Source organism: Trichosurus vulpecula, chromosome 7, assembly GCF_011100635.1.
Source record: "Trichosurus vulpecula isolate mTriVul1 chromosome 7, mTriVul1.pri, whole genome shotgun sequence".
Taxonomy (NCBI): domain Eukaryota; kingdom Metazoa; phylum Chordata; class Mammalia; order Diprotodontia; family Phalangeridae; genus Trichosurus; species Trichosurus vulpecula.
In genome coordinates, this window is record NC_050579.1 from 129,751,257 (window position 1) to 129,775,583 (window position 24,327).

The 24,327-nt window shown below is 38.8% G+C and overlaps 1 protein-coding gene across 1 annotated transcript; it reads right to left on the bottom strand.

Annotated features, from left to right (window-relative positions):
- Positions 1 to 3: 3 nt before the first annotated feature.
- ARG1 (arginase 1) lies at positions 4 to 16,390 on the bottom strand. The gene is made up of 8 exons (XM_036766577.1): positions 16,243 to 16,390; positions 7,929 to 8,001; positions 6,058 to 6,232; positions 3,585 to 3,744; positions 2,097 to 2,191; positions 1,416 to 1,520; positions 1,072 to 1,208; positions 4 to 752 (listed from the first exon to the last, which is right to left on the bottom strand). Exons 1-8 carry the CDS (start codon positions 16,297 to 16,299, stop codon positions 607 to 609), a joined length of 948 nt encoding a protein of 315 aa, XP_036622472.1. The 5' UTR covers positions 16,300 to 16,390; the 3' UTR covers positions 4 to 606.
- Positions 16,391 to 24,327: the final 7,937 nt, after the last annotated feature.

The window sequence follows — 24,327 nt, forward strand, 5'->3', positions numbered from 1 at the left end:
AAATAAATTTGACCAAGTGTTTTTATTAGTAGTCAGACATTTTAGAAGAAAGAAACTTCATAACAAGGCATTTCCCCTTCACAGACTTTAAATTATTCAGGCAAATATTTCTCATATAAAAATAAATCTCCAGTGTTATTGGTGGAAGAATGGGAAGGCATAGGTCTTATTGAAGCTATTCTTCCCTATAAAAAGAACTAAAAACTCAGATGAATGAATATGATCCTTGCTGTAACCTGTTTAGTCTCTAGCATATATTTCCAGTACAGGCACACATAATATTTGCTTCCTGTTACTGGTTTTCACTACATACATGTTTGTTGTAACAAATTAATGAGTTAGCCTCAAGTTTACATATCTCTTCCCCAAGGTCACTATAAGTCTTTTCCCTTGATTACAGCTAAAGGGCAAACAAAAATACTTTGATTTCACACTAAAGAAGGGATTATCTACCTATTGGCAAAAGGCTTTGGGGAAAGTGTAAGCTTAAGCGCAATTTTTAGAGTTGCTCATTGTTAGCCAGCATTGAATCTTAATCAATTCTCTGCCCACCCCCTACCTATCCCCCCCCAGTTCCTTTTCAGAATTATTCAGACTTATTTACAGTCAATTGGCTCTGTGATTGCCCTCTCGAGCTACTCCAAAGCAGGACAAAACTAATGCAACAGCAGTATTCACTGTCCGGTTTACTTCGTCCGGTGTTTTTCCAAGGGATGGATTGACTTCCATTATGTCTAATCCCGAGAGGAGCCCTATAACAACAGGTGGTAAAAATACATTTTGTAAGACATCAAGATTTTAAATTCAATAAAAGGTTGAGGGGACTGACCAAAGGAATAAAAACAAGAAAAGGATAGTTTGCCAGATTTCTGCGTACTACAACAATCTTTACAAAAGTATTCTTGGAAGTATCATGCACAAGATGTTGGATTATTTTTTTTAACATACTAGCAATTTTGAAGTGGAAATAGATAACAACTTTTCTGTAAACTGACTTTTAACCCCCTTGTTCCCAGAGGCTTTTATTTGTCTTAAATTTACATTTTCCGTTTTCTCAGATATTGGGCATACCTGTTTTACAGATTTCTTCTGTGATATAGAGACCTTCTCTGTAAGTTAGACCTCCAGGGACGGGTGTGCCGGTAGCCGGTGTCAGAGATGGATCCAACCCATCTACATCATAACTCAGATGAATTGGTCTTTTCTTCCTTCAAGTGGAAGGGAAAAAAAAAACACTGAAAGATGTTAACATTTCATAGATAAGGACTGTACCTAATAGCCCAATACAGCTTTATCTGAAGTCAATAGTTGTTTTCTTAAGGTTTTCTATATTGATTCTTATATATTTAATGATGGCAGTTCCTGTGAAGAGCAACATCATTAATAATTTTTACAATCACAAAAAACTGTCTTACCTTCCTATTAAGTAACTTAGTGTTTCTTCCATCACCTTGGCAATTCCAAGCTTATCCACTTCAGTCATTGAAAAAAATTTAATACCCAGATCTTTAAGGATGCGACTGTGAAAAAGAAAAGATAATTGATCTAGGTCAGTGGAGAAATTCATGATGGGCACAAGTGGGCTATAGCATATTACCAATTAAGATTTGTCCAGGAGCAATGGCATTAAATGTATCATCAGAAATGTAAAAAAAAAATTGGGCCAGTCATTTAGCAAGAGCAAGGGATAAGCCACTGGCTGGTCTATGTTCCACAGTTATTTTATACAACGAAGCATAGAGAGCCTAGCATGTTCGGTGGAGTCCTCTATTTAAAAGTTATTGGTCATGGACCTGTCACATGGGATGGGAAGACTGCACCACTAGAGGGAGCACATACAATAAGACCACAGATTCATCAAAGTATCCCAGAAGCATTTGTATTCTCTTAGCTGATACAAGTAAATCTAAATTTTTAAGAAAAACTTTAACAGTTCCTTTGCATAGGATAGCATAGGAGTGCTTCCAACTTTGCCCGGGTTTTTTAAGTTCCATGCAATTAAAAACATGAAACATTTATATTCTATGAATTGTATGTCTGCCTAAATTAGATTATTAAATTATAAATAGAGAAAACTGAGAAATAAATACACTTACTGTTCACCAGGATCCACATCTCTCAACCCAATATATACAATGTCCTTAGCTGATAAGCAGGGTGTCACCCAAGAGAATCCTGGAATATCAGGGATCTAAAAAAAATAATGCTTCCATTATTTTTATTGTTCTTTCATAATCAAGCCTGTTTACTGTTGTAAGTTCAATAGACAAGATTACATTTAGAATGCAAAAAAAAAGTTACATATACATATGTATGTCTGTTTAAGAGAGATGGTGCTAAATAGTACTATGTGGGAAATATTTCAAACTCCTTCATGGAGTCTGGCTTCAGGAATTCTATGGCACTAACTATCCCATGAGTTCCTTCAGGGGCCTATTTTCTAATATGACAACTGGTGGATTGATAAACTAGCCCATTCTGTCTTACCATCTTCTGACCCATACGAATGTCCTAGTGCTAAGGGTCAAAATTGTTGCCCCACTTGGGTGGATTATAAACTTGGACTTTCTGGGCACAGTCCCTCAACCAAAAAAGAGCGGACTAATAGAATCTAAGCATTAGGGCAGCTATTTTGAAGCAATTAGTCTTTTGGTGGTCTTTAAAAGGATTTTTTTATAGAAAGTCATCTATTCTGCATAGATCCACCCTGACAATCAATTGGTTTCGTCCATATTAATCAGATGTTTTGCAGATTTGGTTGAATATTTTGTTGCCAGTTTATAAGACTTCACTTCTGGGCATCTAATACCACTACATTTCTGCAAACATATTAATAGAAAATACTCAGCCAGTAGTAGCCAACCTGTTTTAATGAATTAAGACCAGCTTCATGTGAAGTATAAAATTAAATCATAATTGTATCATTAATAGTAATAGAAGCTTTAATTGGCATTAGCACAGAAAATTAAATCCATATGTAATTCCATCTCATATAAGTTCCTTAAGAAGGAATCATTCCTTCTAAGACTTTCCAAAGACTTAACACACTATTAGTCTTAAAGCTACATTAATATAAACCCATGTACATCTATCTAATCCAAGTGTACCATCTGAGACAGATTTCTGGAATGGGCAGAGCACTTAGGAGGATGCATCTGGGCTTGTAAATGTCTCAGCCCCCTGGGTTAGACATTGGGGATGGAAGAGCAGGAAGAGTGCATTTATTAAGGTGCAGGAAGAGCATTTACTAAGCATCTACTATGTGCCAGGCACTTTGTAAATATTACTTCACTTGATCCTCACACTGCTATTATTACCTCCCCTTTGCAGATGAGGAAACGGAGGCAGCAGAGGTTAAGTAACTTGCCCAGGGTTACACCGGTGATAAGAGTGTCAGGCCAGTTTTGAACCCAGGTCCTCCTAACTCTAGGCCCACCACTATGCCACCTAACTGCCTCACTGTAGAAACCATGGTGGTTGAGAGCCCTGCTGAAAACAAGATAGTTACAAGGATAGTTGTTCTCCCGTCTGTCCAAGTTTCTAAAAACTAATTCAGATGACAGAATTCGAACATGTTTCTTTACCTGTCCCTTTAGTTCTTTCAGAAGGAAAGACACAGGCTGTCCATGTAAGTTGCCACTTAGGGTTGTCAGAGGAGTGTTGATATCACTATGTGCATCTACCCAAATGACACAGAGATCAGGATGAACTTTGGCATGGCCGGAGATACTTCCAATCGCCAAACTTTGGAAACAGAAAAGTTGTGTAAACATAGAGATTACATGATCTTTACACAATGTATGACAAGTTCACTTTGTAAAAGACCCTGCTAAGCTTTCCTTTGAACATCACAATAACTTTTGGGGGGAGAAAAAGAGTAGTAACCAGTGGGTCATTCCAACAAACAAGACGTGTCAGAAAAGTTATAATTGTGTAGAGCAATGTCATTTGCCCATGATACTTCGTGCTAAATAGTAACTACTTGATGTTGACCCTAAAAAGTTACTACGTGGTGTGATAGCAGGGTTTTTTTTTTAATCCTGTCCAAATATAGTAGTTAAAATTCAGCAAAATTGCAGGAGGGAAAATGGGTTAAGAATATCAGCCATGCAAATAAACTGTTCTGTGATAATCTCATTCTCAGGTTAACTGTTTATTGTCTAATCCCATCTAGCCCTGCTTAATAAATATTATAGTCCCTAATGTGAGTTACCTAATGGTGAATCTTTCACTACTGTCAGTGTTATGAGCCTTGAAAGCCTAGATAGCTTTCATTAAACTCACACTTTCTCCTTCCTTGTAAATGCTAAGTAGTTCAACTTTTGCTGTGTGAGATGGATGGTTTTGAGTATCCAGAAGAGCCCAAGCAGCTTGGATGACTTCTTGTCCTGTTCCACTTGGAAATTCCTTGCTTAAATTTTCTATTCTTCCTTCCCAACTCAATGGATAACCATAGCCATGTTCATATCATTGGGGTAATCATCCATCCCTCTGACATTATCAATCTCTCTAACATCTATCTACCCCAATTGTCCTGGGACATCTACATGTGTGGAAGAATCAGGAAATATCTCGGACAAAGGTAAGGGATCTGATGAAATACAGAAGACCAAAGTCCACTTCCCTGTCATTACAATTCAATTATCGATCAACACAAGAGAGACCAGGTATAATAGTGGAAAGGGCACTGGAGTCCGAAGACTGGACTGGAATCCCAACCCTGTTGTTTGCTAACTGTGTGACCTTGGGCAAGTCCCTTACCATCTCTGGGCCCCCATATTCTCATCTTTAAAGTGAGGAAATTAGAGCAGGGTAAAGTGGTCATTTCAAGTCAGGTTTGAAGTCAGAGGATGTACGGTCTACTCTCAACTCTTTGCTAACCACATGAAGATAGGTGATTCATTTGATTTGTCTGGACTTTAGTCTCCTAGTCTGTACAATTATCTGGTTGGTCTAATAAGTCCCTTCTAGTTCTAAATCTTATGATCCTAAATTGACTATCACCTTTCCAAGAGGGTTTAGAAGTGCTAGCTTGGGTTTGACTTGTTGCTTAAATAGCTTGATTGTTCATTAGTCATTGAGATAGTCTTTTAAAAAATACAAACCCACTGCGCAGTTAATGAAAAGAGGGGAGGTTGGCAGAGTATATTGAAGTAAATAGTTTCCTGCTAACCGTAATGGACATTTAAAAAAATAGAAATATTAACGGGGCAGCTAGGTAGCACAGTGGATAAGCTTTGGGCTTGGCTGAAGTCGGGAAGATGTGGACTCAAATCCAGCCTGAGACACTTACTAGCTATGTAAACCTGGGCAAGTCACTTAACTTCTGATTGCCTCAGTTTGCTCAACTGTAAAGCGGGGCTAATAGTAGCACCTATCTCACAAGGGTTTTGTAAGCGTCAAATGAGATCTTATTTATAAAGCACTTAGCACGGTGTCTGGCACATTGAAGCTCAGTTCAATCATTTTTCAGTTGTATCCAACTTTTTGAAGTCCCATTTAGAGTTTTCATGGCCATTTCCTTCTCCAGCTCATCCAGATGAAGAAACTGAGGCAAACAGGGTTAAGTGACTTGCCCAGGGTCACACAGCCAGTAAGTGTCTGAGGCTGGATTTGAACTCATGAAAATGAGCCTTCCTGATTCCAAGCCCAGTGTTTTATCCACTGCACCTGGCATATAGTAGGTGCTGTATAAATGCCTATTCCCATCCCTATTCCTCTGGTGACTTTTCCTCAATGTTGACTTCCTAGCTTCTCTTGGCAGTATGTATAGAGCTCAAAAAGCACTTGATCTTGGAGCCAAACTATAGGGAGTCAAGTTCTGGTTCCAGCTCCTAAGCACTGTGAGACAATGAAGAAGCCACTTCAACTCCTCACATTGTTTTCTCGTCTGAAAAACAGGGGGATGATTCTGTAATGACCTACTTCACCGAGTTGTGAGGACGACATTTTAAAGACCTTACAGAGCTATCCCCATGTGATGCTGCTGCTTGGAACAGTACTGTCAGAGCTTTTTAAGTCTGTGTGATGCAGTGACAATCATAAAGTGAGACAGACCTGTGATCCCCGCCAAGTACCAAGCTGGTTCTCCCATTCTTCTTCACTTCGGCTACCACTCCAGCCAGATGCTCATTAGCTTTGCCCACAGTTCTTGGATTCTTCACAATTTGAAAGGGGGTGTCATTAGGCACATCAGCAAAGACCAAGTTCCCATAATCTTTCACATCACACTCTACAATGGAAACAAACAGAAATGCAGGTTACCCTCAACAACTCTAGACCTATGCACCTTAAAAGGTACTGCATAAGGCCACTGAAGTGGGTTTTTTTCTGAAACAATACCTGGTCCAGTTTTGTTACCCTATAAGGAAATATATAATACCCACCCCACCCCACCCCCGTCCCCATAGGCTGCTATTATTTTGTCCACTGCGCCCCCTAGCTGCCTAGTATAAGATATCAGTACAAGACAGCTTTCATCCCCAGCTAAATTCTGAGTTGCTCCTTTTTCAGAAAGTTGGTGTCCGGGGATTAGAGGGGTTTTTTGGGGGGAGGGGGAGAGGCTAGGGAGGAGGGGGATGGCCACAACAATTCATAAAACTATTGTGTGGAAAAGCAGTTTTATTGAAGTACTCCAACTGATTAAACCATAGAAATTTTGGTGTTACAAAGAAGTTCATAGCATGTGACTAAGTTAAGACCACAACTCAGACAAGCCCAAGATTTGTTTCTTTGAAGGAGTAATTTGAAATAAAAACTACGTCACACACAGAGAGAAGGCTAGGGCTACTTCACTTAGTTTGTCTACGTTATTGAGGCCCAAGCATGAGGACAGACATGACCATTCTATCGAGATTTTAGATTCTAGAGTGGTACCATGAACTAAAAGCTGTTGTTGGTATGTACCCTAGCCTTGCGGGCATGATTGACACCAATAGACTGTAGCACATTAACAATGAAGAATTGCTCAGGATAAGTGCTATAAAACATAACATCAGAGTTATATGTATGACCAGAAAAAAAGGGGGAGCTAATCATGTAGTGAGAGTGAAGGATGGCTGCTTGGAAAGCCTGCGTTATGTGATCTTGGGCAGGTCCTATAGGTTTTTATGTAACCTCAGAGTTCTACAATGTAACATCTCAGCTCTTTATAGGATACGGCAAAGTGTCTAGATTGATAAACACATATTAATACCATAAAAATTGTTCTTTAGGAGGGAGTTTAACATAAGACTAGTATTGTCCTTAGACCTGCTTCTCTCAAAACTAGGTGAAAAAAAAAACACCTACCCCCAACCTTCTGCCTGGATTTTTCCCTAGATAGGTGGGCTTATGGAACAGGTAGGTGGCATAGTGAATAGAGCACCAGATTTGACCTGAGGTCAAATCCAGGCTCAGACACTTACTTAGGTGTGTGACCCTGGGCGAGTCACTTAACCCTGTTTGCCTCAGGTTTCTTCATCTATAAAATGATCTGGAGAAGGAAATGGCAAACCACACCAGTACCTTTATCAAGAAAATGCCAAATGGGGTTGCAAAGAGTTGGACACAACTGAAACAACTGTATAACAACGAAAGGTGGGTTTATAGAAAGAGGACATCAGGTAATGTCTGACCACTGCTAGACTTTTTATCTCAACCCATGTGGAGCTTGGGCAAACGGTCATTTTCAAGAATCCATTTCCTGATCATGGACTTCACCCTTGGAGTATCCATTCATTCATCACATGCTTATTGAATACTTCTGTTTCCTACGCAGTTCATAATTCTTTTTCAAGTTGTGCACAGTCTCTGAAGCTCTGTGCCCTTCAATTGGGGGGGAGAAAATGTCAGATCTACCCTGAGTCACCATGCATTGACATGAACTTGTTTCTCTCTTCACTGAGGAGAGTAAATCAGAATGATCTCAGTCTTGTGATGGCACTTACCTTGTTCCTTAAGTTTTTCAGTGAGGCCAGCATTTCTCAGTGCTGCAGGGCCTTCTTCTACCCCTCCTCGTGGCTGAGGATTGGGAAAAAAAATAATTTATTCAGATGCTAATCATTTTATATCTTATACTGAAAAGAAATGGATATCACCTGTCGCATATGATCTTTTTGAAATACTTGAATAGAAAGGGGTATATAGATTCTGGTTGTTATTGCTTGTGTGCAGGTCATCGCCCTCAATTAAACTGTGAGATCCTTGAGGCTAAGGAGCTGTTTTTTTTCACTATATAAGATTCATTTTTTGGAGAATGAACGGTGAAAAATTTCTCTGAAGATTTTATGTGGATATATAAATGCAACTCAACAGATAATGAGCCGAAGCCAAAATAGATGTGACTGAAAAAAATGGCATTTTGAACAGTATCCTAAGGTGTTGGAGGTGATTCAAGAAATTTCATACAAATTATACTGTTCTGTAGGAATCCCTTCTAACTGTCAAAGTAAAAGGAAGTCATGAAAGGTAACAGACCAATGTGATTGATTATAAGCACACTGGGTTACTTACTCAAATATTCTTTTGGGCTTTGGGATGCAAGTGAAACCAGAGCAAATCTACTCTGTCCACAAGGGGGCCCTCTTTTCCTGCCCTGGGATGCAAAACAGAAGAAGTGTGAGTTTCTTGGACCCTTAAGATACTCTTCTTTCCACACTTATGGGTGATAACAATCCCAATTGGAGGCCCAGGAGAACTCTAGCTTCTTATTGTTATTCCTCAAAACTTGTGGAAGGTACTGCTACTAGATTTCTTTCTAGATCAGGGATCCTTAACCTTTTGCCGTGGATCCCTTTGTTGGTCTGATAAAACCTGTGGACTCTAATGTTTTGCCTTTCAGAAAAGTACCACCTCTAGCTTCTCCCCTGACTCTGATTTAAAATACACAAAATAAAACACATAGGATTACAAAGGATTCAATTGGATTGAAATGCAGTTGTCAAAATATTTAAACAAGTTCAAGGACTCTATTTAAGAAGCTAAGAAGCCCTGTTTTATATCTTGTTTTTCCAAGCCATAGTTTTTAGACCTCTGAGGCTATGCTGCTGAGCAATCTGCTGTTAGTAGGTTTGTTTAGGGGGCATCTAGGTGGCACAGTGAGGAGAGCACCGGCCCTGGAGTCAGGAGGACCCGAGTTCAAATCCAACCTCAGACACTTGACCCACCCCAATTGCCCTGCAAGAAAAAAAAGGTAGCTTTGCTCATACAGTGATCAACCAATCATCCAACCAGCAATTACTGAGCATCTCTTATGCACCAGATGCTGTATTAGGCACTGGGGATATAAAGACAAAGGCTAAAATTGCCCCTGCCCCTAAAGGAGTTTAGTTATGAAATGTCTAGAAAATAGAGTTGATTAGCAGGCCAGCCCTCCTCTGTGGTAATCTAGATTCACCCTTAATGAATCATTACAACAGGAAGGCTCTCATCTCCCAAACAAACCAGACTAGTTTAATTGCAGGTGGCAACCTATAGTCATAAATCCAAACTCACCCTGCCCCCAGCACACACACACACCCCTTCTTCCCAGCTCCCTTCTTTCATTATTTTTTTTTCTGTTTACAGTTTCTGTCCACTAAAATATAGCAATCTTGAACGTAGAAGCTATTTCACACTTGTCTTGGTAATGACAGCTAAATTGAATCTAATAAATTGTCTCCCTTCTTTCTCCTTCCTACTGCTCACTTCTTTCTTCCCATCTAGTGTCAATCTTCACTCATTTCTCCCTTAGCCAATGACTGATGGTGAGAGCAGCAGAAAAGCAATTAAAGTAGAGAGATGGTTTCTTTCTCTTCTCCCACCATTTCATACCAAAAAAGCCTGAAACAAAAGAAAGGGAGAAAGGAGAAGAAGAAAGCTGATGCCAATGTCAGGGAAAGGAGCTGATTTCCTTTAAATTATTGTGGTCATTGTACAAATAAGCTTCTGCTTCCTTTCCCCCACATCCGTTGATATAAGTCTTCCCAAGCTTCTCTGAATTCTTCATACTTGTCAATTCTTATGGCATGAAAATATTCTGTTTCACTCAAATACCACAGTGATTCATATACAGTATACTTCTTTGTTAAAAGGGAGGGTTCTCTGAGGAGCAAGGAGTCATTAGGAAATGACACCTGTGCTGTTGGAGTTTTTTTAAACATCAAACTTTTTTATTTAATAGCTATGACATACCGAAAAAACGACCACTACCACCACCACGAACAGCAAAAAAAAAAAAAAAAACAAAAAAACTAACCAACAACCAAAAAAAAAAAACCAAAGCAATTTCTCTAACCACTCCTACTGCCTTCTCACCCACTACCTTCTTTCTCCTCAGCTCTTTCAAGTCACCTGAAGGACTATCTAAGAAAAGCTTTCACCACTAACTACATTTAGTGTAATGGAGAAGGGACCAGAGGTGAGCAATTTGCTTTCTTCATACCTTGTCCCTGTTCATGAAGCGAACTATTCTCCCTATAATAAACAGAGGCAAGGTGGTACTGTTATTGTTGTTCGTTCATTTCAGTCATGTCTGACTCTCTCTGATCCCATTTGGGGTTTCCTTGGCAGATACTGGAGCGGTTTGCCATTTCCTTCTCCAGCTCATTTTACAGATGAGGAACTTGAAGCAAATAAGGTCAAATGACTTCCCCAGTCACATAGCTAGTAAATGCCTGAGGCCAGCATCTGAACTCAGGAAGATGAATCCCCCTGGCTCCAGGACCAGTCCTCTATCCACTGTACCACCTAGCTGTGCAGACTGGAAACATACTATAGCAATATTTCCCTTGGCTCTGGGAAAAAGAAACAGCTGTTAAGTGAAACAATGTTACTGGGGCAATGAAGTCTTTAAGAAGTGTCCCGATTGGGCAACTGGTCTAATGATTTTTTTTTTTTAACAAGCAGGGTTTGTAGATTTTAAGACAAGGTTTGTCTGTAACAACAGAGTTATAAAACAGCATGGTTTAGAGCAGCAATTTGTGGGGAGTGCCTTTCAATAAAAGAAAAGAAACTCTTAAAAATCATGCATTTTAATGTTTGCCTTAAACTGATCTTAATGCTACATATATTCACTAAGTTTCTGTTATGAGCAAGGCCCCATGTTTGGTGATTGGACCCATGGGTACTGGAGATGCAAAGACAGACTCTAACCTTGAGATCTCTGCATGCTACTATGAGGCCAAAAATATGTGCCAAGGGAAGTAAACTTCTGGTAATTTAAAGACAGAATTAACTATAGGACAGGTTTCAAGGGAGTAGATTACAGAAGGGTTTCTTGGAGTCAGTGACATCTCAACCACGCTTTGAAGAGAAACAGCAGGACTTCTTCTGAGTTTATGTTCACTTCAAGAAAGTTATGGACACCCAAAATCAATTGCTCAAACATCTATTCCTGCTTGTTCCTCTGGAGAGAAAGCTACTGTTTTGTTCCTAAGTGTATCTTTCTCCCTCTCTTCCCCACCCCACCCACCCATTATTGGGTAGAAGTCAAACAGACAAGTTAATCAATAGCTGTTTATTTTGTTGGCTGATGGTGTGGAGGTGATCGAGGCCAATATTCAGAGCTAACCCTGGTTCTTTGGCCTCATGCTACTTTGTCCTGAATCTCACACTGCCAAATCAGAACTAGGTGGTTAGACTTTCCTCTCCCATCAGGCTCACTGCTGGATAATGATAACACTGATTTAATGGAAGATAGACTTTTAGCCTCATTCCCATAGTTGGTGTGCGCATAGCAGGGGTAGTAACACGCAGTAGACTCGAGGAGCCAGACTCATATGGTAGGCACTCAGCTAGGAACAGCAATTACTCACTTATATTCTGACAATCAGCATTAAGACAAGATCCTGCAAAACCAGGTTGGCCCTGATTGTCATTCTAACTTGTTTCACCAATAGTCACCCAAACCAGATCTCATTCTCTTTTGTTTTGGTCCTATTATGCACAAAATAGCATGTCGTACTGGTTTCATATAATAACACAAGGTTATTTGATTCAAATGTGGTGTGACAGAAGGGGCGCTGGCTTTGAAGTCAAAGAAACTTGGTTTAAATCATTCCTCTTTCTATGTAATTACCTGTGAGACCTCGGACAAGTCATTTCACTCTATCTGTGCCTCAGTTTCTTCAGCCATAAAATTGGGGAAGGGATGTACTAAATTATCTAAATTCTATGACACATTTTATCCTCTCTCTGCTAAACTGTAAATACCTCCCTCGTATTCCATATTGAAGCCTTAGTTCAGAAATATTGTAAGGATTTAATCATAAACATAGCTAACATTTATGTAGTACTTTAAAAGTTTGCAAAGCACTTGCATTTGAACCCCGTCTCAAAAAAACCCCAAACAACTCTGTGATATAAAAATAATACAGGTATCATTATCCTCACATTAAAAATAAGGAAACTGAAGCTCAGAGACATTAAATGATTTGCCAGTGGTTACCATGCTTGTAAGGATGTTGTTGTTGTGTTTGTCCTTCATTATTGAAGAGGACCAGGACATCAGGGAGATGATAACACTACTTGTACTTGACTTTGATTTGAGTGAGGCAGGGCTGTGCAAGGTCACCAGCCTCACTTTCTCCTCCAGAGACATCTAGGTCCAGTGGCCTGATATTCACCGGCATAACTGGTGATGGACCAGGATGCACTGGGAGACTACAGCCCTTTCAGGCTAAGGTCTTTTCAAGTTCTCACTTTGAGTGAGGTAGCACCCATTCGGTGAATAGACCTCTTTAAGAAGTTAATCAAGGGATGGCTCCTTTAATCAAAATCTCAAAAAAAAAAGAAAGCATAAGAAGTAGGATTCAAACCCAAGTTTGCTTGACTCTGAGCAACACATAAACAATATGACTCAGTGTTTCTTTGGCTCCTGTCACTCTCTGACCATGCAATAATAAGTGAAACAACTGACCTTGCATCAATTTAAGGCTTTCAGGGCTTTTTATACACATGTATTTCAAGATCTACGAAAGAAGATTCACTCTTCTCTCTTTTCTCAGCTCCTCCTTTTTAAGATAAGACACCTCTCTCTCCCCAACATTGATACCCTGACAGCTTAGCACTGGTTAGAAGAAGTTATTTAGCATGTTGAGGGATAGAGCAAGTGAACAGAAACTGAAGCTGGGCCAGAGAAAGGAAAGACAAATTCCAGGGATGCTATAAGCCACTCCCAGGAATTAGGGTTGGGAGAAAAATCGTAGAACTTGCTTGAATGTGCTCAGAAGCATTTCAGCTATGAAGACATTACAAGTTATCCATTTGCTTAATCTATTTTGTATAAAGTGGATTCTAAATGAGGTGGGGGGAGTACAGTACAACTGGAAAACACATTTGTGAACCAGTCAGGAGATTCTAACATACATAATATACACAGCTTAGGTAAAAGATCAGGTAATCGATTCTCTCTCTTTAAATTGTTATCCTTTTATTAAATAATCTCTTTCTCAAGAAGTTTTTTCAGCAAAGAAAACGATTCACTTTTGTCAACTGTGAAGTTCTATACAAAGATGAGTACTTCTCTACTCAGTACTAGATAACATGAGCTTAAATTTAAGTTCATATTTTTTCTCAAGGAAAATGACCGGATACTCTGTCACAACTTCAACTTCTTTCCTTCCTGATAATTCGTCCTGAAAAATGTAGTTAATTGATACTTATTATACTTTGCTTCATCCCAATCCTTTCCTTAATTTCTTTTCATCTCTCATCTCCCTTTTCAATGGCTTCATCTTTCAAAGATTCCTTAAATAAATACAGGGCATACTGCCCTTCATATACTTAAAAAAAAATTAAAAATCTACATGGTTTAGACTTCTAATTTGGCAAGAATCGCATTTACTTGCTAAACCACAACATGTGTTTCTTTTTTTTTTCAAATTTCAAAGACCCATTTCAAAGTCCCATTTATGCTTCTTTTTCGGTCTTTTCCTCTTGGATCCATTTGTGTTAGGGTTTTTTCCCCTATCCCCAACCAATTTCCTGACACCTTCTTTGGATCAATCTACTTTCGCTAGGCTGGGCCCAGCCCCCAGAGCGTAGGGCCCATCACCTGTACATTAGTATTAGTGCTAATCTGCACTAGCAGATCTAAAACTAGTCAAATTACTGTTAATTAGTTGATTGGGAAATCAAGGCATTCTGGTAGATTTATGACAGCGTGCCCACCCACAAGAGCCAAAGTTGGTTTATTTAGTTCTTTCATTTCCATCTTTCATATAAACTGTTCCATGAAGCAGGCTAACAGAATTATGTTTTGTGTTTTCATTAGAACAGCCTGTTTTTAGTACTTTTCCTAATATGGTACAATGGAAGGAGAGCTACATGTAGAGTCAGAGTACCTGGGTTTGAATCCTGACTCTGCTATCACCAAGAACAAATATTTCTACCCTCCCACCCAGCGCCCCAGGCTTTAGTTACTTTAACTTTAAAATGAAGAAGGTAGAAAGATACTAAGGTTACCTATAGTTCTAAAAATGTGATCTCAAGAAACCCTTCTGGTTCTGGGAAACATTCCCCTTTTCTATTTTGTAAATCTCTCTACCCTTTGAAAAAAGAATTATAGGGGTACCTGAAAAGAACAGAAATAATTTTGACCGTCATCCAGATACCCTTTTAGCAGGACCTATTGCTTTCTGCACTTTATAATCTTTGCCGATGTTACGCTTGGCCATGAAAAATGCGAGTTATAATTGAGAAATTCAAAAAAAATTTTTTTAAGTCCCCAATAACTAGGAAAACCCAATCAAGCCAGGGGGAAGGGACTGAAAGACCCCTAAAAGTAAAGAAATATCTTTCAAAAATTGTTACTGATATATTTTAGTTTTATATTACCTTCACTTCTGAATATTACCTTCATTTTTTCCTTCCCCTTCCCTCTCCCTTGAAAGCCATTCCTTATCTAAATTTTTTTAAAAGAAAAAAAGGAAGGAAAGAAAGGAAGAAAGAAGAGAAAGGAGAAAAATAGCAAGAAAGAAAGAAAGAAAGGAAGGAAGGAAGGAAGGAAGGAAGAAAGGAAAGAAGAGCAGGTCAGCAGAACTAATCAACATGTTGTGAGAAATGAATAGTAAATACAATATGCCACACCCATGACCTCCTACCTCTGCAAAGAAGGGAGAGAGGAAGATGCAATTCTTTTTCCTCTTTCTAGCCGTTAATATCTTTTAAGAGAAAGCACCACATGAAAGTATCTTTGTTATTAGTTCTTTCTTTGTTCATTCTCAGTTTTTCCTATCTTTTCCGCATTTTAATTAGTGACCTAATATCTGAGTGAAGTGCAGGTAACAGCTGACTGTAGGTTTGTCTGTATAACATTATTTACATGAGCTGAGATAGTGCTTTCGGAAATTCACAAGGCAGTATGTTCTGGTTACCTTGTTGATACATTACAAAATGGGAGGCAGGGAAAGATAGTCCATATAAGGTGTCTTGTCCTAATAGGTCCTTAAATAATAAACGAATGCACCAAAATGTAAGCCTTAAAATACAATATGTAAATATTATTTTATTATTATTAAAATAAAATGGAAAGGGAACAAGTTATTTAACCTCTCTGTGCCTCAGTTTTCTCATCTATAAAATGAGGAAATTGAACCGGAAGGCTTTCAAGGTACCTTCCAGTTCTTTATCTATGATTCAATTATCGAATGAGATTATAATAGAGCTCCAAGTGGCCAATTGAATATTATGTTACCATTGGTGTTTTCTGAAAAGGAAATCTTTATTTAATACAAGATTCCATCTACATAACAGTTAACAATTCTCATTAAAGTTCAATGTCAAAGATGAATCATTTAAATTTGAAAAAAATACACTATGTATAAGGCAATCACTCTAAAATTATGCAAATTACTGAAGGATGACTTAATTTATGAGTTTTTCTAGGCATTGATTAAATGACTAAAGCTGGCATTTTCTTAAACTTTAAAAAATCCACTTTAGTATGGAGAATTAATGTGATAAGATTTCATTCCAATTGAGACGGAATTAATTATTTTCCATTTTAAAAATACCTGATGACTTTTTTAAAAACAAGAGAGCAGTCCAAATATAATTAACTTTGGCAAAGATCAGAAGCAGCTGAATAAGCTGGGCTGTGACCCAACTCCAAATGTTCCACAGAATTATGTGACTTTTTGATAATAACTCTGCAGGTCTACATAGCAAGAGACCATCAAAAGGACCAGACATACATTTTAAAGGTTAAAAACCTTCAACAAAATCCATACTGTAGCCATACATTTAAAAGAATGAGAATGACGAATGGAGCTATTTATTCACCTGTCCTTTTGAGAAAGGAGCTCCGATGATCCCCACTGACTTTGGCTTGGAACTCATGCTGTCCTGATCCTCCTCTTATCTGTATTCCAAAGGGACAGACAGGTAGTTCTCCCCGTGCCAGCTGCAGCTCTGAGTGACAGAGGGCACTTTAGCCTCCATTTATAATAGGCTTGAGGCTGTTTACCTTTATGTTGATGAGATGAGAAAGAAACTCTCTCCGCCTCTTTCACTTGTGTCAACAAAATTCCCCAATCCCAGCTAGTTGTCCTTGAGCTCACCATAGACTGGAATGAACATAACTGCAGGAATCTAATTAATTCAAATCATCCTAGTGCATTTTTACCCAGCAAAAGGGTTAGCTATGCTTTCCCAAATAGATCGCATGCACTTGTTCAGCACTGAAGAATCTGATGAATCGATTCAACAGACTTCTCTTTATTATATTAATTGATTATATTTTAAATTAATTAATATATTAATTAATCCTTATATAGTACTCATTTAAGCAAGGTACCCAAAATGCAAAGACAATACCAAAACAAATTGTTGCCCTCAAAGTGCTTGCATTCTGCCCAGTCTCCTGTCACTTCTATAATACATAGTAAGTTGAGACAGGGGCAAAAGAGAGATCCAGGCAAAATGTTCTAGAAACATTGAGGATGAAGAGCTTACTTTTAGGTGGTGAGATCTAGGAAGGTATCCCAGAGGAGGTGACCCCTGAGATGAGCCTTAAAGGAAGACAAGGATTCTGAAAGGTAGAGACTGACCCACCCACTCATCGACAATTATTTAAGTGTCTACTATATGGTGGGCACTGTGTTAGGTACTGGGGATATGGGTACAAAGAATGAAATAACCTCTATCACAATGGGTTTATGTTCTAATTGGGGAGACAACAAGCACATATAGAAATGTGTGCAAAGTAGTTAAATATAAGGTAGTTTGAGGAAAAGCACTAGCGGCTGGGAAAAGATAAAGAGAGAGTGCATTCCAAGCATGGGTGTGGGCCTCAAGGGGGATGGGGTGGGGGGGTATATCCCATTTAAATCATTGCATTCAGAGATGGAGACTGGAGATAGCACTTCTGAATTTTAGAAACAATAGCCCAGTTCTACAGGATAGAACGGACAATGCATGAAAGGGAGTGATGATAAAATTAGGCTGGAAAGATAAATTAGAAGTGGATTATGAAAAAGGCCTTAAATGTCAGACTCAGGACTTTTTATTTTATACCATAGGCACCAGAGAGCAACTGAAAGTTTATGTATGAGGGAATGACATTGTTAGGCCTCGAATTAAGGAAGATTATTTTGGTAGCTGTGTGAAAAATGCAATACCACTTCTAGGGCTGTATCCCAAAGAGATCACACAAGTGGGAAAAGGACCCGCACGTACAAAGATATTTGTAGCAGCTCTTTTTGTAGTAGTAAAGAATTGGAAATCAAGGGGATGCCCATCAATTGGGGAATGGCTGAACAAGTTGTGGTATATGAATGTAATGGAATACTAATGTGCTATAAGAAATGGGGAATATAAGGACTTCATAATAACCTGGAAAAACCTACATGATATAATGCTGAATGAGTGGAGCAGAACTAGGAGAACATAATACACAACCACAGATATATTGATTCTGTGATGACTAACCCTGATAGACTTTGCTCTTCTCAGCAATACAAGCAAGGTTCAAAGACAACTCCAAAGGAATCATGATGGAGAGAACTATCTACATCCAGAGAAAGAACTATGGAGTCTGAATGCAGATTGAGGCAAACTATTTGCTCTCCTTTTCTTTTTCCTCTTTCGTTTTAGTTTTTTTTTGGTTTTGTTTCTTTTTTCTCATGATTCATTCCATTGGTGATAATTCTTCTTTACAACTTGACTATTGTGTAAATAACTTTAATATGAAGTTATATGTAGAAGATATATCAGACTCCATGCTGTCTCGGGGGGTTGGGGAGGAAAATCTGGAACTCAAAATCATGCTGAACTGAATGTTGTAAAATAAAAAATCTTAATTAAAAAATTAAAATAAAAAAATTAAATAAAAATTAAAAATAGAATAAAATAAGTGAAAAAAGTATGCTTTGATTTGCAAAAAAAGAAAAGTGGATTAGAAAAACCCAGACCCACTTCAGGGAAACTCAGGTGAGACCAGTCCTGATATAATAGGGTGGGGGCTGGCTAAACTAGGTAAGATAGACATTGAAATGGAAAGCAAGTCTTTTGCAACAAAATAAACATTTCTCTGTTTAGGAAGAGTTACATTTGAATGGCCATGAGACAATGAATTTGTCCCTAGTGTATAGACTGCACCCATAGTCTCCAGCTACTCATCTACATGAGATTACAAGAGGAATCTAGAAGGGTAACAGATTGAATTGGGACTAATTACCAAACATAAAGGTAGAAGGCATTACTGAGCAGACTGACTAGGAAAGCTAGATTTCTTCCATATTCTACCAGGAAATGACAAGCCTCTGTGTCGCTGAGGCATCTAGGAAGTGAAAGAGAAGTTTCTGCCAATCCTACACAGTGTTCTTGTCCTATTGAAAGATCATAACTCCATTTTGCTAGTAAGAGCAGTTGGAGTTGATAGAACCCTGCAGCTTAGCCAGTAACTGAAGGTGGTAGGAGAATGAAGCTTGAAAACAAAGAGGAAGCACAGAGACCCTAGGGGATGGATTGTCTACCAGAAATTACACACCTTGAGAAAAATGTTGTAGCATTGTGGTCTGCCTGGCCCAGACTGGCAACAGCCACCCAAAGGCAAAGTGGCCTGCCTGGTAGAGCTGAAGAGACAGATTCTGCAGCTGCTTATATCTGTCTAGCATCAGTCCAGTGGCCAAATGACCTGTTTTTGTTGTTGTTAAGTCATTTTTCAGTCATGTCCAACTCTTCTCAAGTCCTCCTGGCAGAGATACTGGAATGGTTTGCCATTTCCTTCTCCAGCTCATTTTACAAATGATAAAACTGAGGCAAACAAGGTGTCTTGCCCAGGTCATACAGCTAGTAACTGTCTGAGGCCTGATTTGAATTCAAGTCTTCCTGACTCCAGGCCTAGCACTACCTAGCTGCCCAAGTGACCTGTTTGGCCCACCCCAAAACAGATGAGTCCAGCATCCAAGCAAGTCACCCACTTGTCCAGTCCAGCATCAATCAACCAGGCCTGTCAAGAACCAGGAACCAAGAGATCTGCTTGGACCAGCCCAGCTGCAGATTGGCCCCTATACTGCAAAGCTCCATTTCCTTTCCTCTTGCTTTCTTCTTAATGTCTTGTAGTCTGACTGATCATTCAAATGAAACTTCTCTCGCCAAAGTTATGGAGAATCTCTGTGTCCCCCAGACTAGTGGCCTCTTCTCTAACTTTATCCTTCTTGCATCACTTGACACACCTTCCCTCCCATATATTCTCTCCTCTCTGGTTTTTCATGACTGCTTCACCCTGTTTTCCCACCTATATAATTACCCTTTCACAGTCTCCTTTGCTAATTTATCATTTATGCCAAACCCACTAACTGAGGGTGTATCCTCAAGACTTTGGCTGGGTTTTCGTCTCCATACTTTCTCTTTCGGTGATTTCATCAGCTACCTTGCATTCAGTTGCTGTCATTGTGTAGATTACCCCCAGATCTACATGCCCACCCCAAATATCTCCCCTAAACCCCAGTGTGGCATCACTAACTGCCTAATGGACCCTTTCAAGTAAATATCCTATAGGCACCTCACACTCAACATATCCAAAGTAGACCTCATTATCTTTCCCCCTGTCCCCTATCTTCTGAACTTCCCCTTTACTCTTGAAGGCAACACCATCCTTCCAATTACCTCATATTTTTAACATCTGATTCTCACTCTACCCAGGCAGATGCAAAATTATTACAAAATGATTTCCACATTTTACAACAGTCTTGTAAAAGTACAAAGCACTAGTATTACTAAGTGTTATTTTTATTGATGACAAAACTGAGGCTCAAAGAAGACAATTTGCCCATGCTCATAAAGCTAATAAGTGTTAAAGCCAGGATTGACACTCATCTTATTCATGTCTAGTGTGTTTTACACCAATACCAGGCTATCTCCTAGAATTTGCTTAGTTTTGTATTTTGTCTATAGGCAAAAGGACTGGACTTGTAATTTCATTAGCACAGAGAACTTCCAGGTGAGGAAACTCCTTCCAATGCATATCAACATCATCTCTGCAACTTGCGGTCTTAGGGTAGCCTAGAACCCTGAGAGGCTGTGATTTGTTCAGGATTACACAGCCCAGATGTTCTTGGCTTCAAGGACATTTCTCTATATTCACCCTGTGATCTTATACATAGGGTGTACATACTAGCTGTATGTAATGTAATGAATTGAATGTACCTAGTTAGTGATCCTTCAACTAGCTTAGAAGAAGCATGTGATGGCCAGTAGATAAATGCTGAGAAAGGATACCCTGCTTTTTCCATCCCCCAGGAGCCCTGTTTCTCCTTCTGGAAGGATAGCTTCTCCTGTTGTCCATGATTGGTATTCACTAAAGGATAGTCAGTCGGTGGCACTACACCAGGCAGATGGGTCACTCTGTTCAATTTTACAAAGACTTGGTTCCCCCCTCCCCTGGTGCAGATGCAAATTGCTAGCCCCACTGAGATAATGCTGAGCCAGGACAAGACTGGACAGCATGTTTGCCTAAGCACTAAATTGCTTACTAGGTTAAAGAACAACAGGAAATTCAATTCCATATATATTTATTGAATGCTCATTATACATAAAACACTTTCTTCAGCATAGTGGGGGAAATAAATGTAGTACCTAAGGCATTCTCCTTTCATTCATGGGGCCCCCAGAAAAGATATCCCAGCTTAAAATATTCTGTAGGACCACATCTACTCAAAACCAAAACTTATGAGCCCCAACTGTTATGTATACTCTTTAATCAACCAGAGGACATCACTGGTTCAAAGAAAAGACATTTAATAAAATGATATAGTGAGGAAATTTGCAATAGAATATTCATTCTCTTCCTTTCCCCAATAAACCTAGGACACACTTGCCCACAAATACACAGCTCATTAATTGGGAGAGTGAGCATGCACAAGGATCACACCGAAGGGGCACATATTTTGAGAATATATGCATGGAAGGGCAACTTACACTTCTAAAACTGCAAGATACTAACATTTTAAGGTGATGTCACTGAGCCACTCTCACTTGACTGTTCCCCACTGGACATGTATGTGACTCCACTGATCTCTGCTGGTCCCATAGTCTCTGTTGGTCTCTGAGCTTCTTTGTTGGCAGCATTGCTCTGCTGGTTCCCAGTAGATTGGTAAATAGTTCTCTGGGATTGTTTTGAAGCATTACTCCTTGCTGCTTTCCAGGCTCATCTCTTTCAGACAAGTCAAACTATCTCAGGAAGTTTTCTAGTGTATAGAGATTGAAACCTGGCTAGAACCAGATAATGGCAGGCTCATAGTTCTTTAGTCATAGCCACCACACCCGGCTAACAAAAAAATCAAGGAGAATGCCCCAAGGTTAAGATTAGTCCTTTGCTTTTGCTGTTAGATCCCTAAGTGAGGGTGGAGGTTAAAACCCTTTGTTACAGATGACTAGGTTTTGGTTTAGTCTGTAAATTAATTTGTACCTTGAACAAACGGTAAACTGAGAAGGCAAAGCAATTATTCTACATAGATTTAGCTCACATTATCATATCTGTCAGCTCCCAAATCTGACCATTTTGGTGTTGTATTCCGATAAAGTAAACTAACAACAACAACAACTCAGTCTCCCTATATTCCATCTCTACACAGTATATATGGCATGGTCACCTATCTAAAAGGAGCTAAAATCTAGTGAAGAAATAAGATATGTCTATAAATTGATATGATCATCATTAGATTAATTTAACATAGGAAGGTATGCAAAGCAATCAAACTGTGCATACCCTTTGATCCAGCAATACATCTACTAGGTCTGTATCCCAAAGAGACCATACAAACAGGAAAAGGACTCACATGTACAAAACTATTTATAGCAGCTCTTTTTGTGTTGGCAAAGAACTGGAAAGTGAGGGGATGCATATCAATTGGGGAACGGCTGAACAAGTTGTAGTATATGATTGTCATGGAATATTATCCTTCTATAAGAAATGTTGGGCAGGTGGATTTCAGAAAAACCTGGAAAGACTTATATGAACTGATGCTGAGTGAAGGGAGCAGAACCAGGAGAACATTGTACACAGTAACAGCAACGCTGTGTGATAACCAACTCTGATAGACTTAGCTCTTCTCAGCAATACAATGAGAGGTTCCCAAACTTATTTGGCCTACCACTCCCTTTTCAAAAAAAATTACTCAGTGCCCTCCTGGAAATCTACTTTCTTTAACCCTTTAGTGGTTTTTTTTTTGAAATTTCGGTCATTTAAAAAATATATATGATTTTTTAAAATTATATATCTTAAATTTAATAATTTATTGTAAATTTGTGGGTTTTTTCTGCATTGAAATTTTGATGACACGATATTACATCATGTAACCAATATAGTATAGTACTGTAAAAAAGTCATTATGTGCACATATCCCTGCTGATGCATGCTGGATTTACCAACAGCTATTCTGCCAACACTTGCTTATTAAGACCTGTTGGTGAACTTGACCACCAATCAGTTATTGCATTTTGTGTGTTTATTTGAAAAATAACATAATCACTACTTTAATTCTGTTACACAATAGATGAAACCTGTCCGAATAGTTTTTGAAAATTCTCTTATCTTTTTTCTTTATGCTTTCACTGCCCCCTTATTTTTATTCAATGCCCCCAATTGCATCAGAGGCTACTACTGATCCCCTGGATCATTCCAGAACCTCCCAGGGGATGGTATCACCCACTTAGGAAGCCCATGAATCAATTCCAAAAGACTCATGATGGAATATGCTATCCACATCCAGAGAAAGAACTATGGAGTCTGAATGCAGACCGAAGCACACTATTTTCTCTCTCTTTTTTTCCTCATGGTTTTTCCCTTTTGTTCTGATTCTTCTTTCACAATAGGACTAATGGGGAAATATGTTTAATAGGATTGTACATGTATAGCCTATATCAGATTGCTCACCGTCTTGGGGTGGAGGAAGAGGAGGGAGAAAAAAATTTGGAACTCAAAATCTTATAAAAGTGAATGTTGAAAACCCACCAAAAATTAAAAATTAAAAAAAGAATAAAGTCAGAAGTGCTATGGTTTAGAAAGAGATGAGGAAAAACTAAACACGACAAAAGGAAATCACCAATCCAGAATGACAGCTAAGTGCTTTCTGTTTTTGTTTGTTTTAGCTAATCAAGAGAAAAGGGGATAGAACTGATGTTCAACTTCTCAAGATAAGGATAACCATTGATGGAGAGAAGGAACTACCTATTCTATTCCCATTTTCCTTTCTTTTTTAGGCCAAGAAGTATCCTCTTTGTATTGAAAAGGAACAAAAATGGTTAAAATGGCTACCCAAAATGCATATGGAGATAGCAAGAAAGTAGCTAGTTTCCCTAATAGATAGACTTAAAATTCACACAGTGAGGGCAACTAGGTTGCATGGTGGATAGAGCACTAGACTTAGAGTCAGTAGGACCTGAGTTCAAATGTGCCCTAAGACATATATTAGCTGTGTGACCCTGGACAAGTCACTTAACCTTGATTGCCTCCAAAAAAAAAGATTTGCATGGAGTTTTAAGAATAGTATCTCAGCTAAAGTAAAAAAAGCAGGTGTAGCAATCCTAATCTCAGACAAAGCAAAAGTAAAGATAGATTTAATTAAAAGAGATAAGGAAGGACACTACACCCTGCTAAAAGGTACCATAAACAATGAAGCAATATCATTGTTTAACATTTATGCACCAAGTGGTATGGCATGCAGATTCTTAGAGGAGAGGTTAAGGGAGTTACAGGAAGAAATAGACAGCAAAACTATAATATTGGGAGACCTCAACCTCCCCCTTTCTGAACTTGATAAATCTAACCTCAAAATAAATAAGAAAGAAGTTAAGGAAGTGAACAGAATTTTAGAAAAGGCAGATATGAAAGACCTCTGGAGAAAACTAAATGGGGATAAAAAG